The sequence below is a fragment of the Peromyscus maniculatus genome, chromosome 5 (assembly GCF_049852395.1).
Source record: "Peromyscus maniculatus bairdii isolate BWxNUB_F1_BW_parent chromosome 5, HU_Pman_BW_mat_3.1, whole genome shotgun sequence".
Taxonomy (NCBI): domain Eukaryota; kingdom Metazoa; phylum Chordata; class Mammalia; order Rodentia; family Cricetidae; genus Peromyscus; species Peromyscus maniculatus.
Window position 1 is genome coordinate 86,004,456 of NC_134856.1, and position 27,312 is coordinate 86,031,767.

The window sequence follows — 27,312 nt, forward strand, 5'->3', positions numbered from 1 at the left end:
CACTACCTGAAAGAAATGGTTATTTCAATTTTTCTTCAAAAGCAGTTTGGTAACAAAATACAAATTTTAAAAAGGGGAACAAAATGCTACTAAATTGTAGAAACGTGAAGGAATGGATTGGGAAGGGTAGAAGGGATAGATGTCATGGGCCTTGGCTTCTTCCTTCTCAGTTTTCCCGCATTGCAAGATAGGAACAGAAAAGGGAACTGTAAGAGCCAACATCCTCCTTCCCTTGACCACCTTTGAAATAGGGAAGGCAGCGAATATACCCAAGGACAGACAGCCATAATCAGAAGAACCTGACAAAGAAAACTGGCAATTACCAGAACTAGTCATTTATCTTCTTCTCATGAGAACTTAATTTCAGAATAACATCTGAGGATAATCAAGTAGGTGCAGGTGTGGTGGCACATGCTTCTGATTTCAGCACTTCAGAGGCAGAGATGGGAAGATCACAAGTTTCAGGCCAGGATGTACTAACACAGTGAGACCCTATCTCAAAAAAAAAAAAAAAGGTGTTGGCAAGCTAGACAAACAGGCAGAATTTCAGAGCATCAGTCTGTTGGTTCTTACTCTTAGATAGAAGAAAGTATATGTATATGAGTGCTCTATTTGCATGTATGCTGTTTAAAAAATTATTTATGCATATGAGTGTTCTATTTGCATGTATGCCTGCATGACAGGAGAAGGCATCAGACAGAAGAGGCCATCAGATCCTGTTATAGGTGGTTGTGAGCCACCATGTGGTTGCTGGGAATTGAACTCAGGACCTCTGCAAGAGCTACGTATGTACTATTGAAATTTCAGGTTCAAATAAGGTAGAAGAAATATACCAAGACATATATGTTGTTTTTAAGTTTTTATTTGTTTGTGAATGTTAGAAGAGGTGCTGGGTCCCCTGGGGCTGTAACCTTGTGAATGTTACAGAGACAGTTGTGAGCAGCCTGATGTAGGTGCTGGGAACTGAACTGAACTTTAGGTCCTTGGCAAGAGCAGCGGGTTCTCTTAACCACTGAACCATTTCTAGCCTTAGCTTGCTTTTATTTTTTAATAGTCTTAAAAAGTATAGCTATAATACAGTTAACAAAATTTAAGTAATAAGTCTTTTGGATAATAAATTAAAGTAGAAGAAAATAAGAGAAAAGAGTGTCTGTAGGGGAAATCAGAGACATCGTTTTTTGTTTCATTGCATCCCTCCAGGATCTTGCTAAGAAGTAGGTGCTCAGTAAAAACTGTTCAATCCCCACCATGAAGTCGTGAAGTCGGTGTCTGGCAGCATTATAAATGGCTATTTTACAGCACCATTTTCCGTCTCTTGACCATGACTGCTCTGTAATTGTCAGGGTTGCAAGACTCAGCTCTGTGGCAAGCAAAATGCAAAACAGGCCTGCAGAAAGGTCTCAGTGCAGTATCCCCCACGCACGTGTGAGGACCTGCATTTGGATCACCAGTACCTGTGTAAACTAATTAAGGGAGGCAGAGGCAAGAGGATCCCTGGAGCTTACTTGGTGGCTAATCTTCCTGAACCTGTGAGCTCCAGGTGCCATGAGAGACCCCATCTCAAGAGAAGTAGCTGGAGAGCAACAGGACCTGCTACCCACCCACCTATGGTACACACACACACACACTCACACTAGAGTGTGGTTAGAGCTAGTGATTTGATTTTGTAAAAATAATTTATCAGGACTGGAGAATGGCTCAATGATTAAGAGCACTGGCTACTCTTCCAGAGAACCAAGGTTCTATTTCCAGCACCCTACTGTCTGTAACTCCTGTTACAGTGGATCCAATAGTCTGACCCCCTCAGACACAACACATAAGGTGGTCCACAGGTATACATGCAGGCAAAACACCCATGCATAATTTTAAAAGTTAAAAAAGAATTTTTTAAATTAAATTAATTTTAATTAATTAAAGAATGCATTTGCAGGCTTAAGGAACTACTCAGGAGAGTGCTGTGATATGTAGATAAGAGTTTAACTACTTCACATTTTTTTCTGTAGAATGGCTTTAAGTGCCACTGTATGTCTGAATCTCATCAAAGACAACTGTTGCTGGCTTCAGAAAACCCTCAGCAGTTCATGGATTATTTTTCAGAGTAAGTACCTCAAAGACATTCTTACCTCTTAAATGTTACTCAGTTGGCCATGTAATTTTGGAAGTGCTTAATATTTTATGTAGGAGATCTGTTGTCCCTGATGTGTTGAGATGGCTGGAGTCTTTCTGTGCTCAGTCTTTGTCTTCTTTTGAAATTAAGAACAGTATGCGACTGTGACCAAAGTGTATCTTAGAGCTGTCCTTCCTTCCTTTCAGTTCAGCACTGCCCAGCCTCACATCTTTCCCCTTGCAGGGGTTTTGAGGTGGCGCCCTGGGATAAGCTTCCTGAGTGTTTCTGTGCTTTAGTATTCTCATGGGTATGATGGCACTGAAATGTCACCCTGACCCACCTGGCGGGCTCCTGCATAGGACCGGAAGAAGAGTGAGAGAGCTAATGTTTTTAAAGGGCTCAGAAGCATGTCTAGTACTAAAAATGATTTTCTGTTGATTATTAGCATTACTAGTCTTTTTTTTTTTTTCAAACTTCTAGATATTTTCTGAGGATCCCTTTATACATATGTTTGAAGATTCTAAAGGGCTTTTGTCTCTATGGGTTATATGTGTCAACATTTGAAATTAAATCTAAAAAAATTACAAATATTTATTAGTCTATTTAAAAATACTAATACATTTACCCTATGTTCAAATATAACGGGGACTTGGGAGAGGACTCAGAGGATAAAGTACTTGCCATACACATTTGAGTTGCAATCTGCAGCATCATCATAAAAACCAAACAGGTATGATGATCAGCCCATAATCCCAATGTTCAGAAGGCAGAGACAATGGATCTCTGGGGCAAGCCACTAGCTAGATTAGCTAAATTGGTGAGCTCTGGGTTTAGCAAGAGATCCTGCCTCAATAAATAAAATGAAGAGCAATCAAGAAAGACATTTAGTTGACCTCTGGCCTCCATAAATACACAGAATGCATATGTACTTACACTCGAGTGCAAACACATGGGTCTCTCTTTTTTTTTTCCTTGATTTGAGACAGGATCTCACTATGTAGCAAAGGTTAGTCTTAAACTCACAATGTTCTTGCCTCAGCCCCACAAATGCTGTAATTACAGGTATGTTCCATCACAACTGGCTGAGATTTTTAATTAAAAAAACAAACAAACAAAAAAAAACACAAAAACAAACCAAAGCAACATACTATATTTTCCGAATACAAAAACATGTATTTTACATTTTTGCAAATCTCTTCAATGTCTTGCTTAATAGGCAGCTGAATGCTCACCTTGCTTCCACATTTAGTCTGTTAAAATGTTTCGATTGAGGAATATAAAGGAAGTTCAGCTTTGCCATAGATGGTTTGTTAGAAGGGGAAGCACTCTAGGATCTTTCCAAAGAAGTTAAATTGTTCTTTGATAGTGCATTGAGATAGAGTGTGCGCAGACTTCTTAGAGTAGTTCTAATATAGACTCTGAAAGCAGGACATGCATATTCTGTTGAATTAAAATACACTGGTCTACTTTTTGCATGGATCTTATACATATGCGTGGTCTTGTAATACATGTGAGTCTCTTGGAAAATATCAGTTAACTGAGTTACAAATACTTTCCTTTCAAATAGTGATCCCACATACTATACAGTGTCATCTGATGGTACTCATTAATAGCACAGATGTTGTCAAAACAGCTCTGACTTTGAGAGGTATGTTGAGCTCACAGTGGCAGGTTCTACTTGCCAGAATTCTAATCATGACTCAGGAGCTCCAATCTCATCATTGGCAGCACATTGCCTGTTCTTTTACCCAACTCAGCAGTCTTACTTTTGAGGATGTGTCTGCCAAATGCCCAGTTTGGAATAATGGTAGTTTATGTCTTTTTGTCTTTTATGTCCCATGAGAAAAGGTATTCAACTCACAGCTCAATTGCACGGTGCTTTTCTCACAGCAGCTGTGATGCACAGTGGTGGTAGTTCATCTGTAATTTTCATTTTATCATGGACTGTTAGCAAGGTGATTTGAAGGCTGAGATTTAATACAACCAACAAATTTTACTGCTCGATGGGGACATTTTGGATAAAGCCAGTGTTAGTTTTCAGTGATTGGTGTGGTGTCACAGAGTACATCATTGTCAGATAGCTTGAGATCACTACCTGTGACCTTGTCTGTATGCTAAGCTGCTGGTTGTTTTACCTTCCATCTTCAGAATATTTATGCATGCATTCATTTGTGTTTTGAAACAGGGTCTTATGTAGTCCTGACTGACTCGGTACTCACTCTGTAGTACAGGCTGGTCTCTGATTCAGATCTGTCCTCTTACCTGAGCCTCCTTAGTGCTGGTATGATATGTGTCTACCACGAAGCCCATCTTCTTTCCATTGCTTTTAATCTTATCACTGCAAAACACCACAATGACAAAGGTAAAATTAGTTTAGTCTGTGAACTACCTAAAACCATCCTGAGTACCACCAGATGCTCAGGCCACACACCGGGAAAGAACATTGTGACAAGTGCTAGACACTTCCTGCCTTTACCTGCTTTTTACCTCCTGTTCATGACACTGCCTCCTGTCTGTCCTTCAGTCTCTTGAAGTCACTTGTGGCTTTTCCCTATCCTCGTCGTCCTTGGTCTGTCTTCAGTGGCTAATGCTTGTAACCTTTCACTGACATGCTTCTCTCTTGTGGGTTCTTCCATGGCCTTCTTCCTTCTTCTTCCTTCTTTTCCTCCTTCTTCCTTCTCGTAGCTCCTCAAATACCAGAAAGTTCTTCAGGATGATTCTCTGATCTTTTTGTCTCATCCCACAGTCACCATAAGTCACATTTTTTAACTGTTGCCTTTTTGGTAGGTGTCTCCTAACCCCCGTTCTTGACGTTCTTTTCTGCCATTTGTCCTAAGTTACAGATGATTTTTTTCCTTGACAGAAAAGCTCTGCTTTTCTGAAAGCTAGTTCACAATCATTTCTTTGATTTTTATTTTTAAAAGTTTATTTTATATGTATGAATGTTTTGCCTGCATGTATGTATGTGTACCATGAGTGGTAGGTACATGGAGGCCAGAAGAGGGCAATAGATCTCCTGGAACTGGAATTAGGATGGTTGTGAGTTGGTAATCGAACCTGGGTCCTTTCCAAGAGCAACAAGTGCTCTAAACCACTGATCTCTCCAGACCTGGAGGCAGCATTTCTGAAGTTTAACTCAGAATGTTACCCACCAGACCTCGTTGTCAGCTAATAGAACTCCAGTCCACTTGGAACCTCTTACCTAGTCTGTGTGATGCCCTTCAAACTTAGGTCCTTCCCACTCTTTCTGCCCTAGTAGTGGTTCCCAGCATCTCTCATTTCACGATTCCTCACTGTTGTTCTTTTCTACCCAGTGTTCTACAAACAGTTGTGTGTACAGGATTAACTTAGATTTAAAGTGATGGCAGAACCCGCACCTGGCTTTTCATTCAGGAGATCTTGGATGGGGTCAGAGATTGTACATTTCTGTAACATTCCCAAATGATAGTGTGCTGCTGGCTTGGGGGAACATCATTTGAGAATTGCTATTCTCTGTTGTCGACCAAGATTTTCTCCCTTCCTCCCTCCCTGCTTCCCTTTTTTCTTCTCTTCCTCCCTCCCTCCCATCCTTCTGTCATGGTTTGAGTACAGATTAAATTTTTTTTTAAGTTAGCATGCAAAGTAGTGAGTTTCATCATAACATTTTCAAACATGTTATTATACTGTTTCATAATTCATAATTCCCCTGCTGGCATCCCCTCCCTTCCTGTCCTTCTCCACTACTTGTCTCATCCCTTCCTTCCCCCAAGTAATGCTACTCTTCTGTTTGCAGGCCACATGGATTCTATTACCCTCTTTCTTCTCTCCTTTAAGATCTCTTGTCATCCTCTCTCATGATCCCCTTCAGGTTTCATTACACACACATACACAATTTTAAATCTAGGTTTCACATATGAGAGATAAGATATTTGTCTTTATGATCTAGCTTACTTAACATCATGATTTCTATTTCTATCCTTTTTTTCCTTGCAAATGTTATGATTTCATTTCTATTTAAAAATTACTTATTTTATGTGTATGAGTTTTTTTGCCTGTGTGGAGACTAGAAGAGGGTGTTGAATCACCTGGGGCTGGAGTCAGAGGCACTTGTGAGCAGCTATGTAGTTGCTGGGAATCAAACCTGGGTCCTCATGGGGAGCAGCCACTGGTGTTATTGGCTGAACCATCTATTCAGCCTCTATTTCCTTTATGGCTGTATAAACCATGATTATCTTTCAAATTACAGTGTTTAATTAATTTTTCAAACCTAAGTTATTTGGGTTGGAAATGCTTTCCTGTTGCTTTCTGAAAATTAGATCTGTATAGCATGACATTCAAGATTCAAAAATTAGATCAGAGCCCATCTTCAAGCCACATCTTCTCCCTCATGTCATTCCGCCTCTGCTCACCCTCATTGTCATCCTAAATTCCAGCCAAAGTAGGTTAAGAGTCATCTTTCAGACACACCCTGTATTCATGGCACTGTTAACAAGGAATGGCCTTCCCTTTTGACCTTTGAAATATATTTCACTGTCCCTATTAAAATCCCCTCTGGCAATGCCCTCAAATTTATTTATGATATTTTGTTACATTTCCTTTGTTAGTTGACTTTACAGGAACTGCTTGAAGGTTAAGATATGTCATTTGCTTGTGTGGCCAGGGTGGTATTATTATTCCCTAGTCATTACCACAAAGATCCTATGGTCAACCTTCTCTAAAGACATGTGCTAGCTTTCACCATGGCTGCTTTACTAAGGCCGCATTTCAACTCCAGGCCGATCTTTGCAGTTCTTTCTCTGTTCACTTTAAAGGTTTATGGCATATGGTAACATAGGTGGTTGATGTGACGTTTGGTCACTAAAGTTTATGATGGCTTAAACTTAAGATAGCGCTTTATATTTGTAGCAAGTACCTTAATATTTTTCTTTCTTTCTTCACTAGGGAATTCCGAAATGACTTTTTGGAACTTTTGAGGAGACGCTTTGGTAAACATCTTAAATATTGCGTAAATAACAATTTCATAATTGTGTGGGTTTTTTTCAGGCTCAACAGTGTCACATTTTGTTTTTAGGCACTAAGAGAGTCCACAACAACATTGTCTACAATGAGTACATCAGCCATCGAGAGCACATCCATATGAACGCCACTCAGTGGGAGACGCTGACCGACTTTACCAAGTGGCTGGGCAGAGAGGGTGAGAAGAGAACAGTGGAACTGGTGTTCTGTGGCTTTATTTCTAGGAGAGAAATCATTGTCAGCTTCTCTCTGATTTTATGGAAAGTAAGGTCTGTAGGGAAATTAGGAAAGCAGGAGGGGAAGCAAGAATTCCATGGTTAAGTTTGTTATATGCCACTCTGGTCATTTTTAGTTTTTGAAACTGGGTCTTAATATAGCCCAGGCTGCAGTGGAACTTGTGACCCTCCTGCCTCTGCTTCCCAGGGGCTGGGCTTGAGGACTTTGGGTCCGAAGTGGCCAGCTGGAGGACTTCCTTGACAGTGCCCGAGGCATTCTGTTTCAGGCACAGTGTTTCATCACTGTGACAAAATGCCTGAGAAAGTTGATTTTTGACTCACAGTTTCTGAGAATTGAGTTCATGTCACTTGGCTCTTGTGCCTCTGGGCCTGTAGTGAGGGAGAGCATCATGTCAGGGTGCACATGATGGAACAAAGCCACAGATGAGGCAAAGGAGGAGCAAGGGGCAGGGGTAACTATAACGAGAAATCTGCAGAGTCTGTTTAAAGGGCAAAGCATTTAGTTGTTCTTTTTCCGTTTCTGAACTTCATACGATGAGAAATTAGGAAGACAGGAGAAATTTGGTGTCAATATTTAGCTCATTTAGAGTGCCACTTTATTAAGTTAACAGATCATTCTGTGTTCATTGGACAGTAAGGACTCAGTTGTAGTTGAACAGTTGTTCCTAAAGTAATTCCTTGGGCAGCTCTTGCTTAGCTGTTACCTGAGCGTAGCTATATAAGCATGGAAGTGAAGAAATTGCCCTGTGTTTCAGGGCTTTGTGTTTGAGGACACTCGATTGTAGTCACTGAATGTGCAGAGATGGAACACACTGTGCTTGTAGTTTACTTTGGATGTACATGAAGTCATGCTGGTTTTCTCCCCCCAAGGGTTGTGTAAAGTGGACGAGACACCAAAAGGTTGGTACATTCAGTACATAGACAGAGACCCGGAAACCATTCGCCGGCAACTGGAGTTAGAAAAAAAGAAGAAGCAGGATCTTGACGATGAAGAAAAGACTGCCAAGTTCATTGAGGAGCAGGTGAGACGAGGTCTGGAAGGAAAAGAGCAGGAGACGCCTGTTTTTACAGAATTGAGCCGAGAAAATGATGAAGAAAAAGTTACATTCAATCTAAATAAAGGAGCAGGTAGCTCAGCGGGAGCAACATCGTCCAAGTCAAGCTCTTTGGGACCAAATGCACTGAAGACGCTGGGAAGTGCAGCCTCCGTGAGGCGGAAAGAGTCTTCCCAGAGCTCGGCTCAGCCCGCAAAGAAGAAAAAGAAGTCCGCACTGGACGAAATCATGGAGCTAGAAGAGGAAAAGAAAAGAACTGCGCGAACAGACGCCTGGCTACAGCCTGGAATCGTTGTGAAAATTATAACCAAGAAACTCGGAGAGAAATACCACAAGAAGAAGGGTGTTGTTAAGGAAGTGATTGACAGATACACAGCTGTGGTAAAGATGATTGACTCTGGAGACAGGCTGAAACTGGACCAGACTCATTTAGAGACTGTCATTCCAGCACCGGGGAAAAGAATTCTAGTTTTGAACGGTGGCTACAGAGGGAATGAAGGCACCCTGGAATGCATCAATGAAAAGACCTTTTCGGCCACCATAGTCATTGAAACCGGACCTTTGAAAGGACGCAGAGTGGAAGGGATTCAGTATGAAGACATATCTAAACTTGCTTGAGCTTGGAAATTGGTTAACAATACATTGAAATCGTAAAGCATCAAATTGGTGTTAGTCAAGGTACTATGTAACTCTACTGTGTTAGGGGATTTGTTTTGTATAAAAAGTGGATCTATTTAAATACTACTGGATAGTTTAAGTAAATTTATAATGAAGTCTAATGTTTTTTTAAGTGTCAAAACTGTCATTTTATCTTTGTTCCTTTTTCCTTCATAAGACCCCCATTGTAGTGGGTAGCTGTTCCAGCTTTGACCTGGAAGAACTACCCCCATTGAGGCTTTGGTAACTGTTATGCCTACGAGGCGGGGCCGAGACAGGAGCCCTTAAGACCTGAGATCCGGATGTGCCGGCTCTCTTGGTTCCTGGATTCTAGACACTGGAGGTAGACAGAGCAGAGTTCTCCAGAGAACACCGCTGGACTGCGCTTCACCTTTCCCGGACCCTGTAATTGATCCCTTTACTTGTAAGTTACTCCACAAAGTAAATCTCCCTTTTATCTATGTAGAGTTGCCTTAATACCTCCACCAATACCCCATGATGTTTTTTTGCCATCATTAAGGAATACCATAGTAAAGTGTTTCATGTAAGACAATTTGAAAAAAAAAAAATAGCAAATTCTTTTATCACATTAGTGTCTGTGTGTTTCTAATCAGGCAAGCTTGACCTTCATTCTGATGACTCATTAGAGTCACTTATCTTGTGCTAAAAAAGACCAGTGAAAGATGTCACTTTATTTTATTATTAGAGTCTGTCGAGGTGGCTCAGCAGTAGAGTACTGACTTTTCTTCCAGAGAACCCACTTTACATTCCCAGCACCCACATGGTGGCTCACAACCATCTCTAACTCCAGTCCTGGATCCTGTGCCCTCCTACGACCAGTACATGACATGCCGAACAGATGTCCATGCCTGACAAACACCCATACACATAAAGAAATCTTTCAGTCACTTTTGTGTCCAACCTTTGGTTCCTCTGGACCATATTGGAGAAAGAACTGCCTTGGAACATTCATTAGGTCTAAGGGTGCCTAACTGGTGGCCCATAGGTTGTGAGAACATAGGTTCTTTTGTTTTCCATGACAATTGGGTCATGATGTTGTCATTTACAAAGTTCATGCTTGAGAACCAGGCACTCAGGCTACAATTTTTACACACACACACACACACACACACACGTACATTTAATAAGATACTGCTTAATTCTATTAATTTAGGTCTTTTTTTTCATTTATGTTTTAAAAAACTATATGGTGTGTGTGTGTAAGTATTTGTGTGTGCACCACATGTGTCAGGACTCTGCACAGGTCAGAAGAGGGCATTGGACCTGGAATTGGGGTTACAGATGAATGTGAGCTGCCACGTGGGTACTGAGAACTGAACTTGGACCCACACTGCAAAAGCAGAAAATGCTCTTCACTGCTGTACCAACTCTCCAGACCTTTGCATTTCCAGTCTTTACCCTAAAGAAAACTGACTTAGTTTATAGTCATTTTAAAACAGTCTTTAAAACTTTGAGAAAAAAAAAAAACAACTTGTTACTCAGGTATAATCTCAGCTTAGACTTTTTTTTTCTTAATTTTTAGATTTTTTTTCTCAGTTAAATTTTCCCATTAAGATAAAATTCACATTTAATTGAATTGGTTTAATGGAAACTGTGTGATTGATACATGGTCCAAGCTTGTGAACACAAGCCACATGAGACCAAAAGATAGCTAATATGTCTCACAAATAGCAGGTCAATATTAGTCAGCTGAGATCTCACTTGTTCATACTGTATGTAACTAAATATCAAGTTATGGTTGTTCCCGGGATCCTCTAAAGAATGCACAGGCTTACCTAGGAAGAAGGCTGCTCGTTTCAACTGTCCCCGCTAAGTTGTTGGGCCTGTTTGAAATCCAAGGTTGGTTATTCATTTAAAATGGAATAAATCAACATATGTCTGGTCTCAAGAGGGATTACATATGACAGTTACTGATAAAGTTACTTTTATAAGTGATGCATGTTGAAACATCAACTTTTAAAGGTTGGTCACGAGTTACACGTATGAGATTGATTTTACAGAACACCTCTATGGAACTATTCTATAGAACTGTTACTCTTGAGTTTTGCACATAAATATCTATCTAGTTTTGACAGTGCTATCCCTGCAGCCCAGGAGTTCAGTGTAAATCTCTGTTATGAAGCAGCTACGAAGAAGTAATGTCCCCTGTTTATTGTCAGTATTCACCCAAAGTCTCATAGTTAACCCTCCTATGTACTAACAGCAAGTGTGTGCTTAATTTCAAGGCTGAGGTGACATTCAACAGTAGATGGGTTTTCACAGTAAACACCAGCTCCTGGGGTTGGTCTCAGTGGCAGCTTGACTCACCACCCACTTCCTGGGTGTCACCTTGATTAACACACATCATCTGGAAACAGACTCCTGAGACTTCTTTGCAAATGTTTATTTTCTTAGCAGGCCTTTTAGACCACTCTAACATCTGGGTTTGTTTTGAGTTGCTGGAGCTGAGGAAAACCGCCAAAAGGGTCAGGGAGAAAATGTACATATACGATTTCCAAAACCACAAACCCTTAAGGCCGTTTGAGAAAGCTGTAGAGCTGAGGTACGAAGTAATCCTTGTAGTGCCCGTCGATGAAACCTTTCCCACTGTTGTGCACAAACCAGCAGGGGACGTCTGTTCCAAACACAATATCTGTCCTGTAGTCCTTCTGTAAGCCTCTGAAAGGAAAATGGCATCTATGCTTAGGGAAAAGCCAACACAGGAACAAGGCACAGCTGGAACAAGTAGACTCTTCCCTTTTCTTTGTGCCTTTCCTCTCTCTCTACCCACCCCCTACTCCTTCCCTGCCCCGCAAGTTAAGAGGTGTCGGTGTCAGTGTCTAGGGGTTGGTGCTAGAAGATCAGAGAGTAGCCAGTGTGTCCTCAGACAATTAGCCCTATAGAAGCTGGCCTGTAGGTCTTCTTCCACCCAGGTAACAGTGGCAGTGAATAGTAAACAAGAAGAAGGCTAAATAAAACAGTGCTGTAGCCTAGTCTGTGCTAGCGGAGGCACCACCTCTATTTATGGATATGTTTTAGTTAAGAGTGATGCCAGCTATTTATGAACAAATTCAAGTCTTCCCCTTAGAGGATGAAGAAGCTAAAATTTTAAAAATACCTACGACACGTTGCCATCAGTGAGTCTTAAAAGGATGGAGTGGGGCCGTTCAGTTTCATTTGCTAATCGGAAATGTCACAGGAGTTTGTGAAAAGGCTCAGTGTTTGCCTTTTGTCATGGAAAAGATGGTCTGTTGTGTTTTGTCATAGAAAAGATGTCTGCCTATGATGTAAGGCAGTTGCTAAGTGGTCTCACCATTTCTCCATGCTTACTGGTGTCGATTAAGAACTCATTGTTTTCTGTCTGGTAAGCCAATACCATTTGGGTGGTGTACTCAGACTCCACCATTTTAGTTCATGTGTCTGTCTCATGGTGACATATATCATAACTAATTTTGTGATTTAATTATCACTGTAAAGTTACATTTTAATTATGTGGACAATAATAGCATTTCTGTACTGTTATTTTTAATAAGGAAAACTTTTATAAACTATCAAAAAGATAAAAAATGCTTTAAAGTGATTTTAAGCATGAGGGAGACAACTGAACAAGAAAGGGGAGGAATATCCAAAGAGTTGTCATTTATACTCAGAATGCTAAATTCCCGCTTTGAAGTGAAGCATATGGATGGAAGCATGTAAGAAAAACTACCCCCAGTAGACTCAGTATATCCATATTCAAGAAGCCCTTACATAAAATATGCATGCCTTCTCTGGCCCTGTGCTTCCTGGATATTTTGTGATCTTTTCCTTTGGTCAACATCTTCAATTACTCAGTTCCTGACTGAAGGGTTCGAACATGCAGATGAGAGCACTAGATTATTCTTTTTGGCATTTCATGACGTGTGTGCACATACATGTGTCATTGTCTGCATTTCATCTGGGCTCTCCGAAGTGTGCTTTGGCTAATATTGTATATATGTCTATTGTCAGCGACGTGTGCAGTTGGACAGCGGCTCCAGTTCCTTTTCTTACGCATCCGAGGCCTACCTGGTGACGGTCAGCTTATGACCTTTCACTTCCATGCTTGCCTCTGGTTTCCCGGGATCTTTTCCTGCTCTCTCATTGAAGATATGGACGTCTGGCTCATTCATGAACTGACCTAATGACACGGAGCACAGACATTAATTTACATGGAATCCTGGAGTTCAAGTGACAGTTCGGTCCTCCCTCTAGACTCCCTTTTTACTTGATGCTGGTCTACCAGACCATCAGTGAAGTGCTGCCCCTCTGATGGCAGCAGAGAAGGTAGGCCTTGGAGAGTGTAGCTCACATCATAGGAATAGGGAGCTTTGTGACGCCACATGCTTACACCTGAACCCTTCTTAAGATCCCTGCATGTCACTGAGTCTGCTTGTCACAGACCTCCTAAGCCAAGTCACCTCTCCTCAGCCACAGAAAAAAAGTCTTGGCATAATTCATAACCTGTTTTGTTGCTTGTCTTTCCACATTAGTGTCACTGGGCAGATGGCCTTGGCCGTTGCATTCCCCAGTCACCCTGCTGTGTCGGGCCCTGTGCTCCATAGCCGTTCCTGCCACCTTCCCAGCTTTTTCTTTTCTTTTTCTTTCTTTCTTTTTTTTTTTTTTTCCCAGACAGGGTTTCTCTGTTTTGCCTTGGCTGTCCCGGAACTCACTCTGTAGCCCAGGCTGGCCTTGAACTCATGGAGATCTGCCTGCCTCTGCCTCCCCGCGCTGGGATTAAAGGCGTGCACCCCACCTATCAACCACCTTCCCACCTAACCACAGTTGTCAGAGTCACTGCTTACATGTCCAGTGGTTGAGATGCTTTACCTAAGAGTCCATGTGCACCAGGTGAAAACTTGTTTGTGGGGGGGATGTAGATCCCCAGAAAGTCCACATTGACTGGATGCTTCTTCCACACATGATGCAGCAGAACGGAAAAGAACATCTCCTTATCCACGGTCAGAGTCACAGATTTTCCCTTCTTCACGGAGATAAGCACCCTATGTGAAAGTCAACATAGATTCTAGATGAATCCAGAACAGACATCTTATTAAATGTTAAATTATTTTCTGTGTGTGTGTGCCATGCATGTATGCATGTGTGTGTTTTACAGTACACTAGTGCATGTCAGAAGAGGACAACTTGCAAAGGTTTGTTCTCTCCATCCATTTGGGTCATCAATCTCAGCAGCAAGTGCCTTTACACACTGAGCCATCTTGCGAGACTCAGAACAGACATTTTTTTAAGCAAGTCATTGTCGGGCCTAATATAGACTCGCCATTGAGAATGTCACCATGTTGGTGCTATGGGATAATGCATGTCTATAAGAATCAGTGAGCAGGTCCTAATGGGAAAGCACTCTTGCATAAACTGCAACCATACTGCTGATGTATGATTCTGATGTAGTCACCTACACATGATGGATCTGCTTACTGATGCATTACACACATGTATTGAGCACTTACTGTATGCCATGTACTGTGGCTTGCCACTAAGGCACAGTGAGCTTTGAAAACAATTCCTGGCACAGGGATAGCAGTAGATGAGAACAACTTCCCCTAACCTCGACTTCCTTGTATTTAAAATGATGACTGTTCTCTGCTGATGCTGAGCCTGGGCTGGCTTCTGCAGCCATGTTCCAAGGGCACATGGGAACCAACATGTAATAATACTTGCCTCTGATTCCCAAGACGAGCTGTATCAGACCAGGACAAGCGAGATGTAAAAGAACCATAGCTCAGGGTGATTGTCTCTGTGCTGATTTCTATTTTCATGTCTTCTTTTTGGAAATAAAATCCCAATTTTCCAAAGTAGGTTTTTAGTTTTCCATTCTCTGCCTTCTTGGCACCAATAAGCTGACCATTGACTAAAATCCCTGTCAAAGAAAAGATGCTTTCTCTCTTGTACTCCACATGTGGGCACCACAATTTGTATTTATAAAATTTGACAAGTTGAGAAAAAATTTTCATAGTACAATATTTTTCTTTGTAAAATCTTATTTTACAGTTAATTTATTATAAAATAATTAAATGAAAATAACAGCTCATACTCAAAATATGTTTTAAGCTATAATTACTTGAAATGCTTAATATATATAATTTAATTTCTCACTAATCATAAAACTTTTAAAACTAAAATATCTAATAAGCTGAAAAAGAAAGGAATCCCAGGTAGTCACAAGGAAGCATGGCCATCATGCAAATAGTTAATTCAAATATAATATAATCTGCTTTTATGTTACCTGATTCTGGATCAGACACCAGGCTAAGAATTTTTCCAGGTTCTGAGTCAATATTGAAACAAATATTCTTTTGGCTTTTTGGCAGGTAAATGATGAAGTGAGGGTCATTTTCCACTAGAAAATATACAAGGAAAATGTAAGCAAAATTATAAAAAGGAAGATGATTTCTGTCATTGTTTTTTGAGACAGGATCTAAGTTTGTAGCCCAGGTTGTCCTTGGATTTGTGGTCTTCTTACCCCAGCCTCCAGAATGCAGGATTATAGGCATGCATTAGCATTAACTCCTAGTATTTCCTTTCATCCTTCACACCATATAGTTCATGTCTAGTGGTCAACCACTACTTGGCTCAATGATTTATGTCAAAGCTGGGCACTAGAGGGCATTGTTAAACTGGAACAACGGCTCCTTTGAAAAGCAACTATGGTAATTTTTTTCTTTTTATATAAATACAATGTGATGTTTTGAATAAGAATGCCCCCCTCACCCAAGTTCATATATTTGAATGCTTAGTCACCAGGGAGTTGCACTACTTGAGAAGGATTAGGAATTGCAGCCTTGTTGGAGTAGGTGTGGTCTTTTTGGAGGAAGTGTGTCATTGGGTTTCAATGCCCAAGCTAAGTATCTCTCTTCCTGCTGCCTGTGGATCCAGTTGTAGAACTCTCAGCTACTTCTCCAGCACCATGTCTGCCTATGTGTCACCATGCTCCCTGCCATGATCATAATAGACTAAACCTCTGAAACTGTAAGCAAGCCCCAATTAAATGCTTTCTTTTACAAGAGTTACTGTGTTCATTGTGTTCCTTCACAGCACTAGAACACTAAGACAGTTTGCTTGAATAAAATTGTTTTATGGGAGACAACCGTTATTTCTGCCATCCTACTTTACTGAAATCCTATCAGATCGGTCAACAATATCCACTCAGTCCTGCCAAATGGAGTGATGTGTTTCTAGGCAAATGGAATGGAACCCATGCTTAAGCTAGTCAGTGTGGCTTTAATTTTTGGTAGGTTTGGAAATAGGGTGAAGATCTCCATGGCAACTTTATATATTGTAGATGAATTTCTAAATGATCTTTTTAAATAAAAAACATGGAGCCAAATATAGGGGTGAATGCCTTAGACCAGGGAAATAGGGAAAGCCACCAGCCAACTCTACCTCACCAACTCTGCAGCTTCCTGTTTCCCATGCCTATATGCCTTGCTATTCTGCCATCTGATTTGCTCTCTCCATTCAACTTCATCACTTCCTCTTCCTACCCAGCTCTGTCAATTCCTGTCTGTCTATACAGACCTCCAGACCTCCATGGTTAACTAGTTTTGGAATTTAAGGCATGTGCCACCACACTTGGCTCTGTTTCCATTGTGGTATTGAATACACAGAGATCCTGCCTACCAAGTGATAGGATTAAGGGTGTGTGCTACCATTGCCTGACTTCTTTGTTTACTTAAAATGGCTTGCTTTTTTCTCTGATCTCCAGGCAAGCTTTATTTATTAAAGCACAAATAAAATATCACCACAATACATTCTTGAAATTCTAAAGTTTATGGGCCAAACATTAGCTAGACTTTGTTGAATGTCCATCTACCTATGAGAATCTTGCTTTATATAACTACTCTATGGCCATTACCCCATATTGTAGGTGGGATAATTGAGACCAGAGATGTTCCAGTGTATGGCTCATGGTCACGTGGGAAGAGTTTGACCCCAGGATGGTCTGATTCAAGGCCAGCCTTTTTATTGGATCAAACAGCAGACTAGAAATGTGGAAGAAGCTTTGTAGACTTACTGGGAAGATCATTTTGAAATAGGCTGTCTTGTCCTTGTTGCTGCAAAAGCTTTACTCTGCACAGTAACCGTGTGCATGGCTCATATGCTAGACATCATAGTATGTCCTGTTCTTGGGAGCCATTCACTGTACAAGCCCTGCACACTAACTAATCTTCCACACAGGGTCCCTACTCAGGAGTGTGGCTATAAGGAGCATCATCATCAACAAAACAGAAATAGCCAATCATTTGGGGCCACAAATAATACTGTGGTGATATTTTAATTGTGCTGAAATGTGGTTTTATTTGTATGTTAATAAAGTTTGCCTGGAGATCAGAGGTCACATAGTGAGGTCACATAGCGAGCCATAAGCAGAAATCCAGCGGTGGTAGCATATGCCCTTAATTCAATCGCATGACAGGCAGAGTCTCTGTGTCGTCAAGAACACAGCCAAGCATGGTTACATGAGCCTTTAATCCCAGTACCAACCATAGAGACCTGGAGGTGTGTATAGACAGGCAGTGACAAGGAAGTCATGTGGCTGGACTTAAAGCCAATGAGAAGGTAGAACAGGAAAGCAATAAAAGCCCAGGTTAGGCAGGAAGACGCTCTCTTCTGTGAGAAACTACAGCTTGGTGGTAAGCTAAAGGGTAGTCAGTGGCTCTTTGCTAATTCTCTGATCTCTTCAGTTATTGCCCCTGTATTTGGCTCTGTGTTTCTTATTTACTAAGACTGTGTAGAATTTTGTCTACACAATACTTTCAGAGATAAGCTGCAGGAAGTGAGACAAAGCCACTTAACATGTTCACCCTAAGTCCTCACTGATTCCTTATCACAAAAGGATGCTTGGTGTGTGTAGAAAAACAATCAGTCTCTCTTTTTCCCTCCCTCTCCCTCTCCCTCTCCCTCCCTTCTCTCTCCCTCTCCCTCTCCCTCTCTCTCCTGTACTGTGATATGAAACCTAGAACTTTGAATGTACTAGGTACGTGCCTTCTCACTGAGTGACACCCTCAGCCATTCTTTTGTGAGACGAGGTATTGCTCTGTGGTCTGTGTTCACCTCAAACTCAAGGTTCTTCTGCCTTCACCTTGAGTGCTGGGATGAGAAGTGCCACCCACCCAGTCTGGAGTTAATGGTTTTAATCATTTCATTTTATTTTAGTTTTATTTATTGTTCTTTGAGATAGGTTTTCCTTGGATAGCCCATGTTGGCCTTACACCTATGATCTTTCTACCTCAGCTTGGCATTGCCAGCCTATGCCACCATGCTGGCTTAACAGTCTTAAGATGTCAGTCCTGAAGAGATTATTTTCTTCTTTTTAAAAACGTATTTATTTATTTATTTATTTATTTATTTATTTATTTATTTATTTATTTATTTATTTATTTATGTGTGTGTGTGCGTGTGTACATATGGGCCTGTGTCTATGTGGAGCATGCATGTGGAAGTCAGATGATAAGTTGGGCTAGTCTATTCTCTCCTACCATGTGGGTTCCAGGATCAAACTGAGGATATTAGGCTTGTTAGCAAGTGCCTGTATCCTCTGAGCTACCTCACTGGCCCATCTGTAGATTTTTCATTTTAAATATGAGAGTCTATTCAAGAGAACCTAGAGATCTGCACTTGTATTAGCAACAGGAACTAACTAGCCTTCCACTTCCATTTCAAATAACCCAGATGCTCCTGGCCCATGGGACCTTCCCTATGGAGGGGGCAGAAGCACTCTTAGAATGTCCAAAGTTCGTTCTCAAAGAGAGAGAAGGATGCAAAGTGCATACAGGCTCCAGAAGCTGCCAGGTCGTAAGTGAAGGTGACAAAGTCAGGGACCCTGGAAACTGGGGTGGGGGTGTGGGGAATCCCAGGCAAACCCTCAGCTGAATTTGCTTTCTGTCACCTTTGACAAGCACTAACCACAGAGGTGACTCAACTGTGGAAAATACTCCTGGTGTGTCTGGATCTTGGTGACAACAGTGCCTAGGTTCCTTCTCAGAGATTTGGAGACCTTGCTTGTGGATGTCACTGACTGCTCCCTGGGACATTCAGAGGTGTCTGATGGATGACCTTATGATGCCACTCTCTCTGCAGATGATGCTCACACCTCCATTTGCTGAATGTGCACTTCACAAAGGCCCATGGAATTTAACTGTATGTTTGTAAACCACAGATTCCTTCATCTCCAATCACCTTTCCCCACACATTAATCACTGTCTCTGCCCTATAAATATCCTCAAGCACTAGGGGATGTGGCTTGGAGATCTTTGTCCCCTATCTCCACTATCTCCATATTCAGCCACTGAGTGAGTAAACTTTATCTTTTGCAAAGCTGATTGTTTCGGCAATGGGCTGAGTGCATGTGGATCAAAGAGCAGCTTCTGTTAACTCGGGGGTGACAAGAGGTGATGCAGTTACTCCTACGTTCTCCAGGTGGCGCCTTTGTCCCACATGTTGAGAGGGACTGGGTCAAAAAGGTTGAGGACAGCACCATGGAGCCTCAGTGCCCAAACTCTCCAAGAAATACATGTGATGGCTTTCAGATGATCACACTTGCTATTTGTGCCTCCCACATGCTGTTATGCAAGAGACAGTGATACATCTGGATAAAAAAAAATTGATCATTCAATGATAACATCCACTTACTGAGCAACTAGGAAGCGCTTAACCAATCAAAGCTGTTCAGTCAATGTGAAACCATGCTCCACCAGTGCATCCCCATGAGAAGAGCATCTCTTTGATTTCAGAGGGTTTACTTCATACAGTAGGAAACAGTGCTGGGTATGGATTTGTCCCCATGCAAATTCATATCCTGAGGCCTACCCCTCAAGATGTGACAGTCTCTGGACATGGAGCCCTCGGGAGTTCCTTAGTTCCATGAGGTCAGGGAATGAGACCCTGATGCTAGGGTTAGCGCCCTGATAAGAGACACCAGAGCACTCCTGTTTCAGCTGTTTTGTTACGGCAGCTGCAGTAAGCCTATTTTATGGAGCTGTTGTCTCTCCATGGAAGGCAACAATGCCTGTAAAAGTCACCTAGTTTCTCAAGACATGGTGATTCTATTAATTTATGGAAATCCGCATGGGATTCTGATGGGTTGAGAAGGGAGACATGCTTTTACCTCGATTCACATGTGGAGGCGGAGTGGACTCAAGTGGCTTCGCTCCTACAGCAAGCATGGCCATCACTGGGGTCGGGGATGGACTGGCCCACGATGGGATGGAACCTGAGGCAGCCTTGGTGCCATAATACAATGCACCTGTGTAGAAGAACCCACATCCATTACTTCCCAAGATACTCTTCCATAGAAATTGCTCTCAGTTTAAAGAATCTGGGTTTTGCATCCTCTTCCCTCAACCAAAAGTTCTCAGCTAAGGTTTTATCTACCTTAAAATACAGGTAGATAAACACAGTGCTAGGTATCAAACCCAGGGTCTCGATCATGCAAAGTAAGGCCTCTACTTCTGGGCTTTAACCCGCAACCTCCTCTTTGTATTCAGAGTCCTCCCTCCTCTTGTTCCCTCTGGCATCACACTGCAGAAGCCTGTGATCCAGTTCTTCTAGTATCTAGGACTCTAAATGGGTCTGTAGAAGAAGGAACTGCTCTGCTGGGCGTAGTGACACATGCCTACAATCCCAGCACTCAGGAAGTGGAGGCAGGGGCACAAGGAGTTCAAGGTTATCCTTGGCTAGATAGAGAGCTGGTATCATTGAACCCTCTGGAACAAAATAAAAACCTCAGAGGTTCATTGTAGTATGCGGCAGCCACTCTCAAGACCAGGCAAGACTAGGCATCAAGAAGACAAAGGAGGGAATCTAATCAATTCAATCAGAGGTCCTCTTAGCTTTGGGCATCTCTGGAGACTTCCCATGGGACATAGACCACAAGGATGATTTTCAAGGCTGTTTCTAGGCCCCCAGTTTCCATATATACTCTTTAAAGAAGTGTGTGTGTGTGTGTGTGTGTGTGTGTGTGTGTGTGTGTGTGTGTGTAATAGAGGGGTATCTGGGTGTGCCTGTTTGTCTGTATATATGCATGTGGGTGCACATATGTGGGGATGTCAGGGATTGACCTTGAATGTTTCTTAGGAGCTGTCCACCTTGTGACTGGAAACGGTCTCTCACTGGGACCTGGGGATCGATGATTTAGGCGGAGCTGGCTGGCCGCTAAACCCCAAGAATCCCCTATTCCCTTGCCTCTACCTCGAGGTGCTGGGATTGCAAGCGCATGCCACCACACCCTGATTTTTAGGTGGATGCTGGGTATAGAAATCAGTTCCTTATGCTTGCAAGACAATCATTTTACTGACCCAGCCATTTCCCTCACCTTACTTTCTAAGTAATTCATGCAGTTCCCTGGATTCCCCACTCAAAGTCCCCAGGAACCACAGTCCCAGCCAAAATAGTGCAGTGCTAAGAAAGAACGACTCTAGTGACCCGGGAGTAATTTCCTTCTTAAGCAAAATGGTTGCCTATCCTATGCTTTCAATTAATTAAAGAAGGGGCTTTGGAGAGATGGCTCAGTGGTTAAGTATGCTTGCTGCTCTTGCAGAAAACCTGAGTTTGTGGTTCCCAGCACCCAAACTGGCAGTTCCCAACTGCTTGTAACTCCAGTGCCAGGGAATCTGATGGAGGCCTCTTCTTCTGGCCAGCATGGACACCAGCACACACAGCATGTACTTACACAGACACATAATAAAAATAAATCTTTAAAAAATGATTGGAGAAGTACATTGTCAAATGATAAATCATTAAGGATTTCTGGGTTTGCTCTTTTAGAAAGTTATTTATTTATGTTTTATGTGTGTGAGTGTTTGCCTGCATATATGTTTGTCCATGTGCATGTCTTGGTGCCCACATAATCCAAAAGATATTGGATCCCCTTGGAACTGGAGATACAGATGGTTGTGAGCCAACACGTGTGAATCAAACCTTGATCCTCTGGAAATGCAGCAAGTGCTCTTAACTACTGAGCCATCTTTCAAACCCTTCCTTTCCTTGGAGACAGGGTCTTGTTATGTAGTCTAGGCCAGTCATGAGGCATTAGGCAGCTCAGAGTGGCCTGAGAGATCAAATTCCCCTGCTTTGGTTTTGGTTATGCTGGGATTTCAGGTGTTCACACTATGTCAAACCAAACTGAAGGAACAAGCTTGAGTACTTACGGGCACGGGCTGGGAGCAAAAGATGGATCAGAGATCCAAAAGATGGGGACAGAGGCTTTGGGACTTCAACATAAGACAGGAAGACCACTCTGTATTGTTGCCTCATACGGTCCTAAAGCACTGACCTGAGCAGCAAGAATGGTCCTGGGGTGGGGAGTCAGCCAGCATGCGCTCATTCCCAGCATCATTCTCAATCACCATGGCAGTAAGCGGAGTCACAATATGATGGTCGAGAGACATCTGCAAGATTGTCTTTGTGATTTTCCTTTTGATGGCAGCTGTAGGAGCCAGACTTCTGCATTCAGGAGATAGATTGAATAACATCACTATACACAAGGGTGACCTCAGGCCCTAAATCTCTCCACTTGCCTTTCTGATAATCAGCCAAGGCCTAAGCACAGGGTAGGGTGCCTAAGGCAAGAGGCAAACAGAACTAACTGGCTTCAGGAACCCTAATGCTTTAGCTAGCTATGTGGTCTCAAGAGAATATTTAGAAAATTACATTTGTTGTTGTTGTTGTTGTTGTTGTTGTTGTGTGTGTGTGTGTGTGTGTGTCATAGTACCTATGTGAAAGTCAGAGAAAGCTTGTGGGAGTTGGTTCTCTTCTCTCATCATGGAGGACTTCAGGGTCAAACTCATATTGGCAAGCATGGCCACAAGCACCTTTATCTGCTGAGCCATCTCACTGTCCTCTCATGGAATTATTTTATCTATCTATCTATCTATCTATCTATCTATCTATCTATCTATCTATCATCTATTAATTCAAGACAGCGTTTCTCTATGTAACAGCTCTGGCTGTCCTAGAACTCACTTTGTAGACCAGGCTGGCCTCGAACTTATAGAGATCTGCCTGCCTCTGCCTCCTGAATGCTGGTATTAAAGGCATGTGCCACCACTGCCCAGCTTCTTCAAGGGATTAATTTTAAAGGCTTATTTTTTTTCAGAGCAGTTTTAGGTTCATAGTGAAATTGAGTAAAAGATACTGATGGTACTCCATGTCTCCCACCCACCCATAGCCTCCTAGATTACAGAATCTTGTGCCAGAGAGGTACATTTGAGACAACAAATGAACATGCATTGACATATAGATTAGTAATTTACACCGGGGTTTACTTGTACATCCCATGGATAAAGAGATATAACAGACCTGTCATCACAGAGTCATGTAGATTAGTTCCTCTGCCCTAAAATGCCCTGTGCTCTACCATCACCTAAAATCCTAGCAACTGCTGATCTTTCTACAGGGCTTTAAAAATCAATATTTAACTTCCAGAGCAACTTCTCTGTGCCTTTAGGTATGGTCAATGTACTTCTGTCCAAGGGGCAGGGATATTACTTTCTTCAAAGCCACCACTTATACCACATGTATTTTTTTAAATATAATCTTATTGACATCAGAGATTTTCTCTATGAGTCCAGTTATATGATGGTTACAATTCTTGTAACCTAGTTCAATGACCTTGGTCCATCTTCCCAAGAATCTGATCTGAGAGGTGAAGTGGGAACTTTGCAATCATAAGTTCTAGCAAAGATCCCCCATGAAACTCTGGTGCCTGCGGGCAAGACTGCTCTGATGAGAGGGTTTTATGTTAGAGAGTTGAAATGAGAAGCCAGAGATGGCATAAGTATCAAAGAGCTGTTCCTTGGGCAACACTATAATGGCACAGTCATACATTTTTCCTTGGGCCTGTTTTCAAGAGGAAATGCAAATAGACTATTGATGTGTGCAGCAAAATGGCTAAATCTAGCAGGTGTCATGCTGAGTGAAAGTCAAAAAAGGGTTGTGTGGTTATGTGAAATAGACAAAACTAATCAATGGTGATACATGTCAAAATAGTGGCTTCCCTGGATGTAGAAAAGGAGACCCTCTGTAGTCCTATATCTACAGCAGGATGGCCATTACATTGAGAAAATATATAAATATACACTTAAAATTAATGCACTCCACACATTCACATATGTTACATTTAAATTTTAAACATTTAAAAATTATGTGTAGAGGTGTTTTGTGTGCATGTATGTCTCTGTCTTTGCACCCCATGATGCAGTGACCACAGATATCAGAAGAGGGTATTGGATCCCCTGGAACTGTAATTACAGAGAGTTGTTAGCTGTCTAACATGGGTGCTAGGCATTGAACCCAGTTCCTCTGGAAGAGCAGCCAGTGCTCTTAACTGCTGAGCCATCTCTCCAGACCTCATATGTTACATTTTTAATAAAAAGAAAAGAAGTAACAGCTTTAGTTAAAGTTCTAGGAACCAGTCAGTAATAATCTCATCCTTCCATTATTCTCAGTTCCAAATACTTCTTGCTTATGACTTCAAATATCCCATCTGCTGTTTTGTTTACAGTATGGGAATTGTACCCAGAACCTCATGTGTGCTAGGCAAAGGCTTTCACATAGGTGGACATTTCGTGTTTGTAAATCTCCATGGGATACACTCTTCTTGCCTTACCTCTCTGCTAGCAGTTGATTGATCGTGAGATAGGCCCATAGTTTTTTGGTGAAATCAGGGTCTGCATGCTTGTCTTTTGATAGAAAATCCTCCAAGTCATCCATCTGACTCAGGGTTTCCAAGACCAATTCCGTGTTAGCCTGGATAATGGAAGCATCAGTTGATGGACAGCCAGGGACCAGAATTACAGTTAAATCACCTGCTGCAAATGTACTTTGGGGTTAGACAAGGAAGAGAGCCTCGACTGGATAGGTTAAGTGCACAAACTCCAGAGTCTGGGGTTGGGATTGGGAGAAAAAGTGAGGTTTTATTAGAATGGTTGAAAAGATGATTGGGCTGTGTCATGCCTTCCCTTTCAACTCCTGATTCTGCCCCACACGTAAGTGGCTGGGGATGCAGAATGTTAGCTTGTTAACAGAGAGTCCAAGTGTACTAGGGGACCATTAGAATTGGCTTGTTACCACAGAGACTGGGTGCAGTAGGGGACTGTTAGAATTGGCTTGTTAACACAGAGACTGAGTGTACTAGGGGACTGTTAGAATTGGCTTAACACAGAGACCAGGTACAGTAGGGGACCATTAGAATTGGCTTGTTAACACAGAGACCGGCTGCAGTAGGGGACCATTAGGATTGGCTTGTTACCACAGAGACCAGCTGCAGTCAGGGACCAGTTAGAATTTTCGGAATAAGCAGGGAAGCAGAAGTACCGAAGTTGCAGTGATGATGCTCTGAATTTCAGCCACTTTACTTGGATCAAATTTTCCAGCCACCACTATCTCAGAGCCTCCAAAGTAGTTGTGGAAACTGTTTTGAGTGACATCTGTTACTGATGCCTGGGGGTAGTTGAACTGAACATTCCTCAGCAGTGGAGTGGAGACCTGGTTGTAAAATTTCTAAAAGTCACAAGAAAGAAAGAAAAAACCACAAATAGTTATTTTTTCATACCACTTTGTAGATCTAAAGTATTTTTCCCTGATGTTTCTCACATATGTAGCAGATAACTCTTAATTTATTTGTATGGACATTGTATGGACATGCCTGTGGTCATGAACTCTGGGCCATAAGACAAAACCTGTTGTTAGGAAATTACACCTACAATTTAAGAGCCAAGAATTTCTCCCCTTTCTGTTATGATCAGAAATAAAAGCTTGTGGGCATTCATAATATAGTTTGTCTGGGTTGAAATAACCTGAATTAGAACCATATCTTCTAGGTGTCCCAAGCTTCAAATGCTGTGCCTAGTGTTAGCATCATTTGGTTTGTCAGTTTAATAAACACAGGAGTCATGAAAGAGGATATAAAGCTAACTGTTTTCTAGTCTGAAGTCAGTCATTTAGTCATTCTCTCTCTCTCTCTCTCTCTCTCTCTCTCTCTCTCTCTCTCTCTCTCTCTCTCTGATTGATAAATAAATAAAGGCAATTGGTATTGAAAGTATAAAATCCTAAGTGAAGCTCCCTGGCTTCAGAATGGCCATGCTAACTGCAGAGAGTTCGCTGAGAGGAATAGAGTTTAGGATAGGGAAAGTGTTGAGTAGTTCCCTTAAACTAACAGTGTGAAGGTTTTGTGTGTTAATTAGAATAAAGAGATTTTATTTAAAAATCCAATAAAATAAATAATAGTGTGTGTGTATTGTGTGTGTGTGTGTGTGTGTGTGTGAGAGAGAGAGAGAGAGAGAGAGAGAGAGAGAGAGAGAGAGAGAGAGAGAGAGGGAGGGAGAGAGGGAGAGAGGGAGAGAGGGAGGGAGTCTTAATATTCCTAATACGTAGCCCCGGCTGGCCCAGAACTTGCTATGTTCATAGGCTGGCCTTGAACTCACAGAGAGCCACTTGCTTCTACTTTCTGAATGTTGAGATTAAAGGCACCATGCCACTCAACATGTCTCTCTTGCTTAAGGAAGCTTAAAGGGCATAATTTGACTTGGTTTACATTATAAAAAGGACAAGAAAAATGCCAAGGCAATTCAAAGAGAAACTAGGCGGCCACGATAGTGGGGTAAGAGATTGCGCATGGGACCAGGAGGCTGGCCGAAGATGGAGTTTTGAGAAGGCTCTGGTCTTACTGTTTCACATGCCACTGCCAGTGCAGAAAGCAGTGATGGGAGAGTGTGAGAAGGCGATGAACAGTTCCTGGGAGTTGAAGAACAAATCTGAGCCAAGTTCAGCTGTCTTCTGAGGGAATCGGTCTCGGCAGTGGGATGATCTACCTTGAGCTGAGAGGCTGTGTCCCGGTTCCCGTAGATCCGTTGAGCAATACCGCGGTTTTCATTGGACAGTCTCTTCAGAAAATCATAGTCGACATCAAATCCTATCCCCAAACTAAACAAGGAGATGTTATCTTGGATGTTCTGCTTCACATTTTTCTGAATTTTGGACAATTTTAGTTCACCTGAAGTTGGTGATGATAGAAAGGCAAGAGGGACCAGTAAGAAGAAGATAATTAGCAAAACTTCTCAAAGCTAAAACTACATTTGCCCTTTGACCCAGGAAGACAAAATTTAGAATTTTTTTTAATAGATTCACTCTTTTGTTAAGGATTGAAGTGGGGCACCGATGCCTATCCACATAATTTGGGTATAGTGACATTAGAAACAACTCAAAACAAGGGACCCAAAAGGGAACT

General features: G+C 41.9%; 2 protein-coding genes across 2 annotated transcripts in view; one reads left to right on the forward strand and one right to left on the reverse strand.

Annotated features, from left to right (window-relative positions):
* Kin (Kin17 DNA and RNA binding protein) overlaps positions 1-9,172 on the forward strand; it is a 10,739-nt gene extending 1,567 nt beyond the window's left edge. The window contains exons 2-5 of the mRNA XM_042278152.2: positions 2,004-2,098; positions 7,028-7,071; positions 7,158-7,280; positions 8,209-9,172. Coding sequence (XP_042134086.2) covers positions 2,004-2,098; positions 7,028-7,071; positions 7,158-7,280; positions 8,209-9,011 — 1,065 coding nt within the window. The 3' untranslated portion in view covers positions 9,012-9,172. The remainder of the gene's footprint in view (positions 1-2,003; positions 2,099-7,027; positions 7,072-7,157; positions 7,281-8,208) is intronic.
* A 2,267-nt stretch (positions 9,173-11,439) lies between these two features.
* Itih2 (inter-alpha-trypsin inhibitor heavy chain 2) overlaps positions 11,440-27,312 on the reverse strand; it is a 37,450-nt gene continuing 21,577 nt past the window's right edge. The window contains exons 12-21 of the mRNA XM_042278151.2: positions 26,897-27,078; positions 25,401-25,586; positions 24,694-24,833; positions 22,360-22,529; positions 20,194-20,331; positions 15,313-15,426; positions 14,748-14,946; positions 13,899-14,071; positions 13,098-13,209; positions 11,440-11,729 (exon numbers count right to left, since the gene is read on the reverse strand). Coding sequence (XP_042134085.2) covers positions 11,582-11,729; positions 13,098-13,209; positions 13,899-14,071; positions 14,748-14,946; positions 15,313-15,426; positions 20,194-20,331; positions 22,360-22,529; positions 24,694-24,833; positions 25,401-25,586; positions 26,897-27,078 — 1,562 coding nt within the window. The 3' untranslated portion in view covers positions 11,440-11,581. The remainder of the gene's footprint in view (positions 11,730-13,097; positions 13,210-13,898; positions 14,072-14,747; positions 14,947-15,312; positions 15,427-20,193; positions 20,332-22,359; positions 22,530-24,693; positions 24,834-25,400; positions 25,587-26,896; positions 27,079-27,312) is intronic.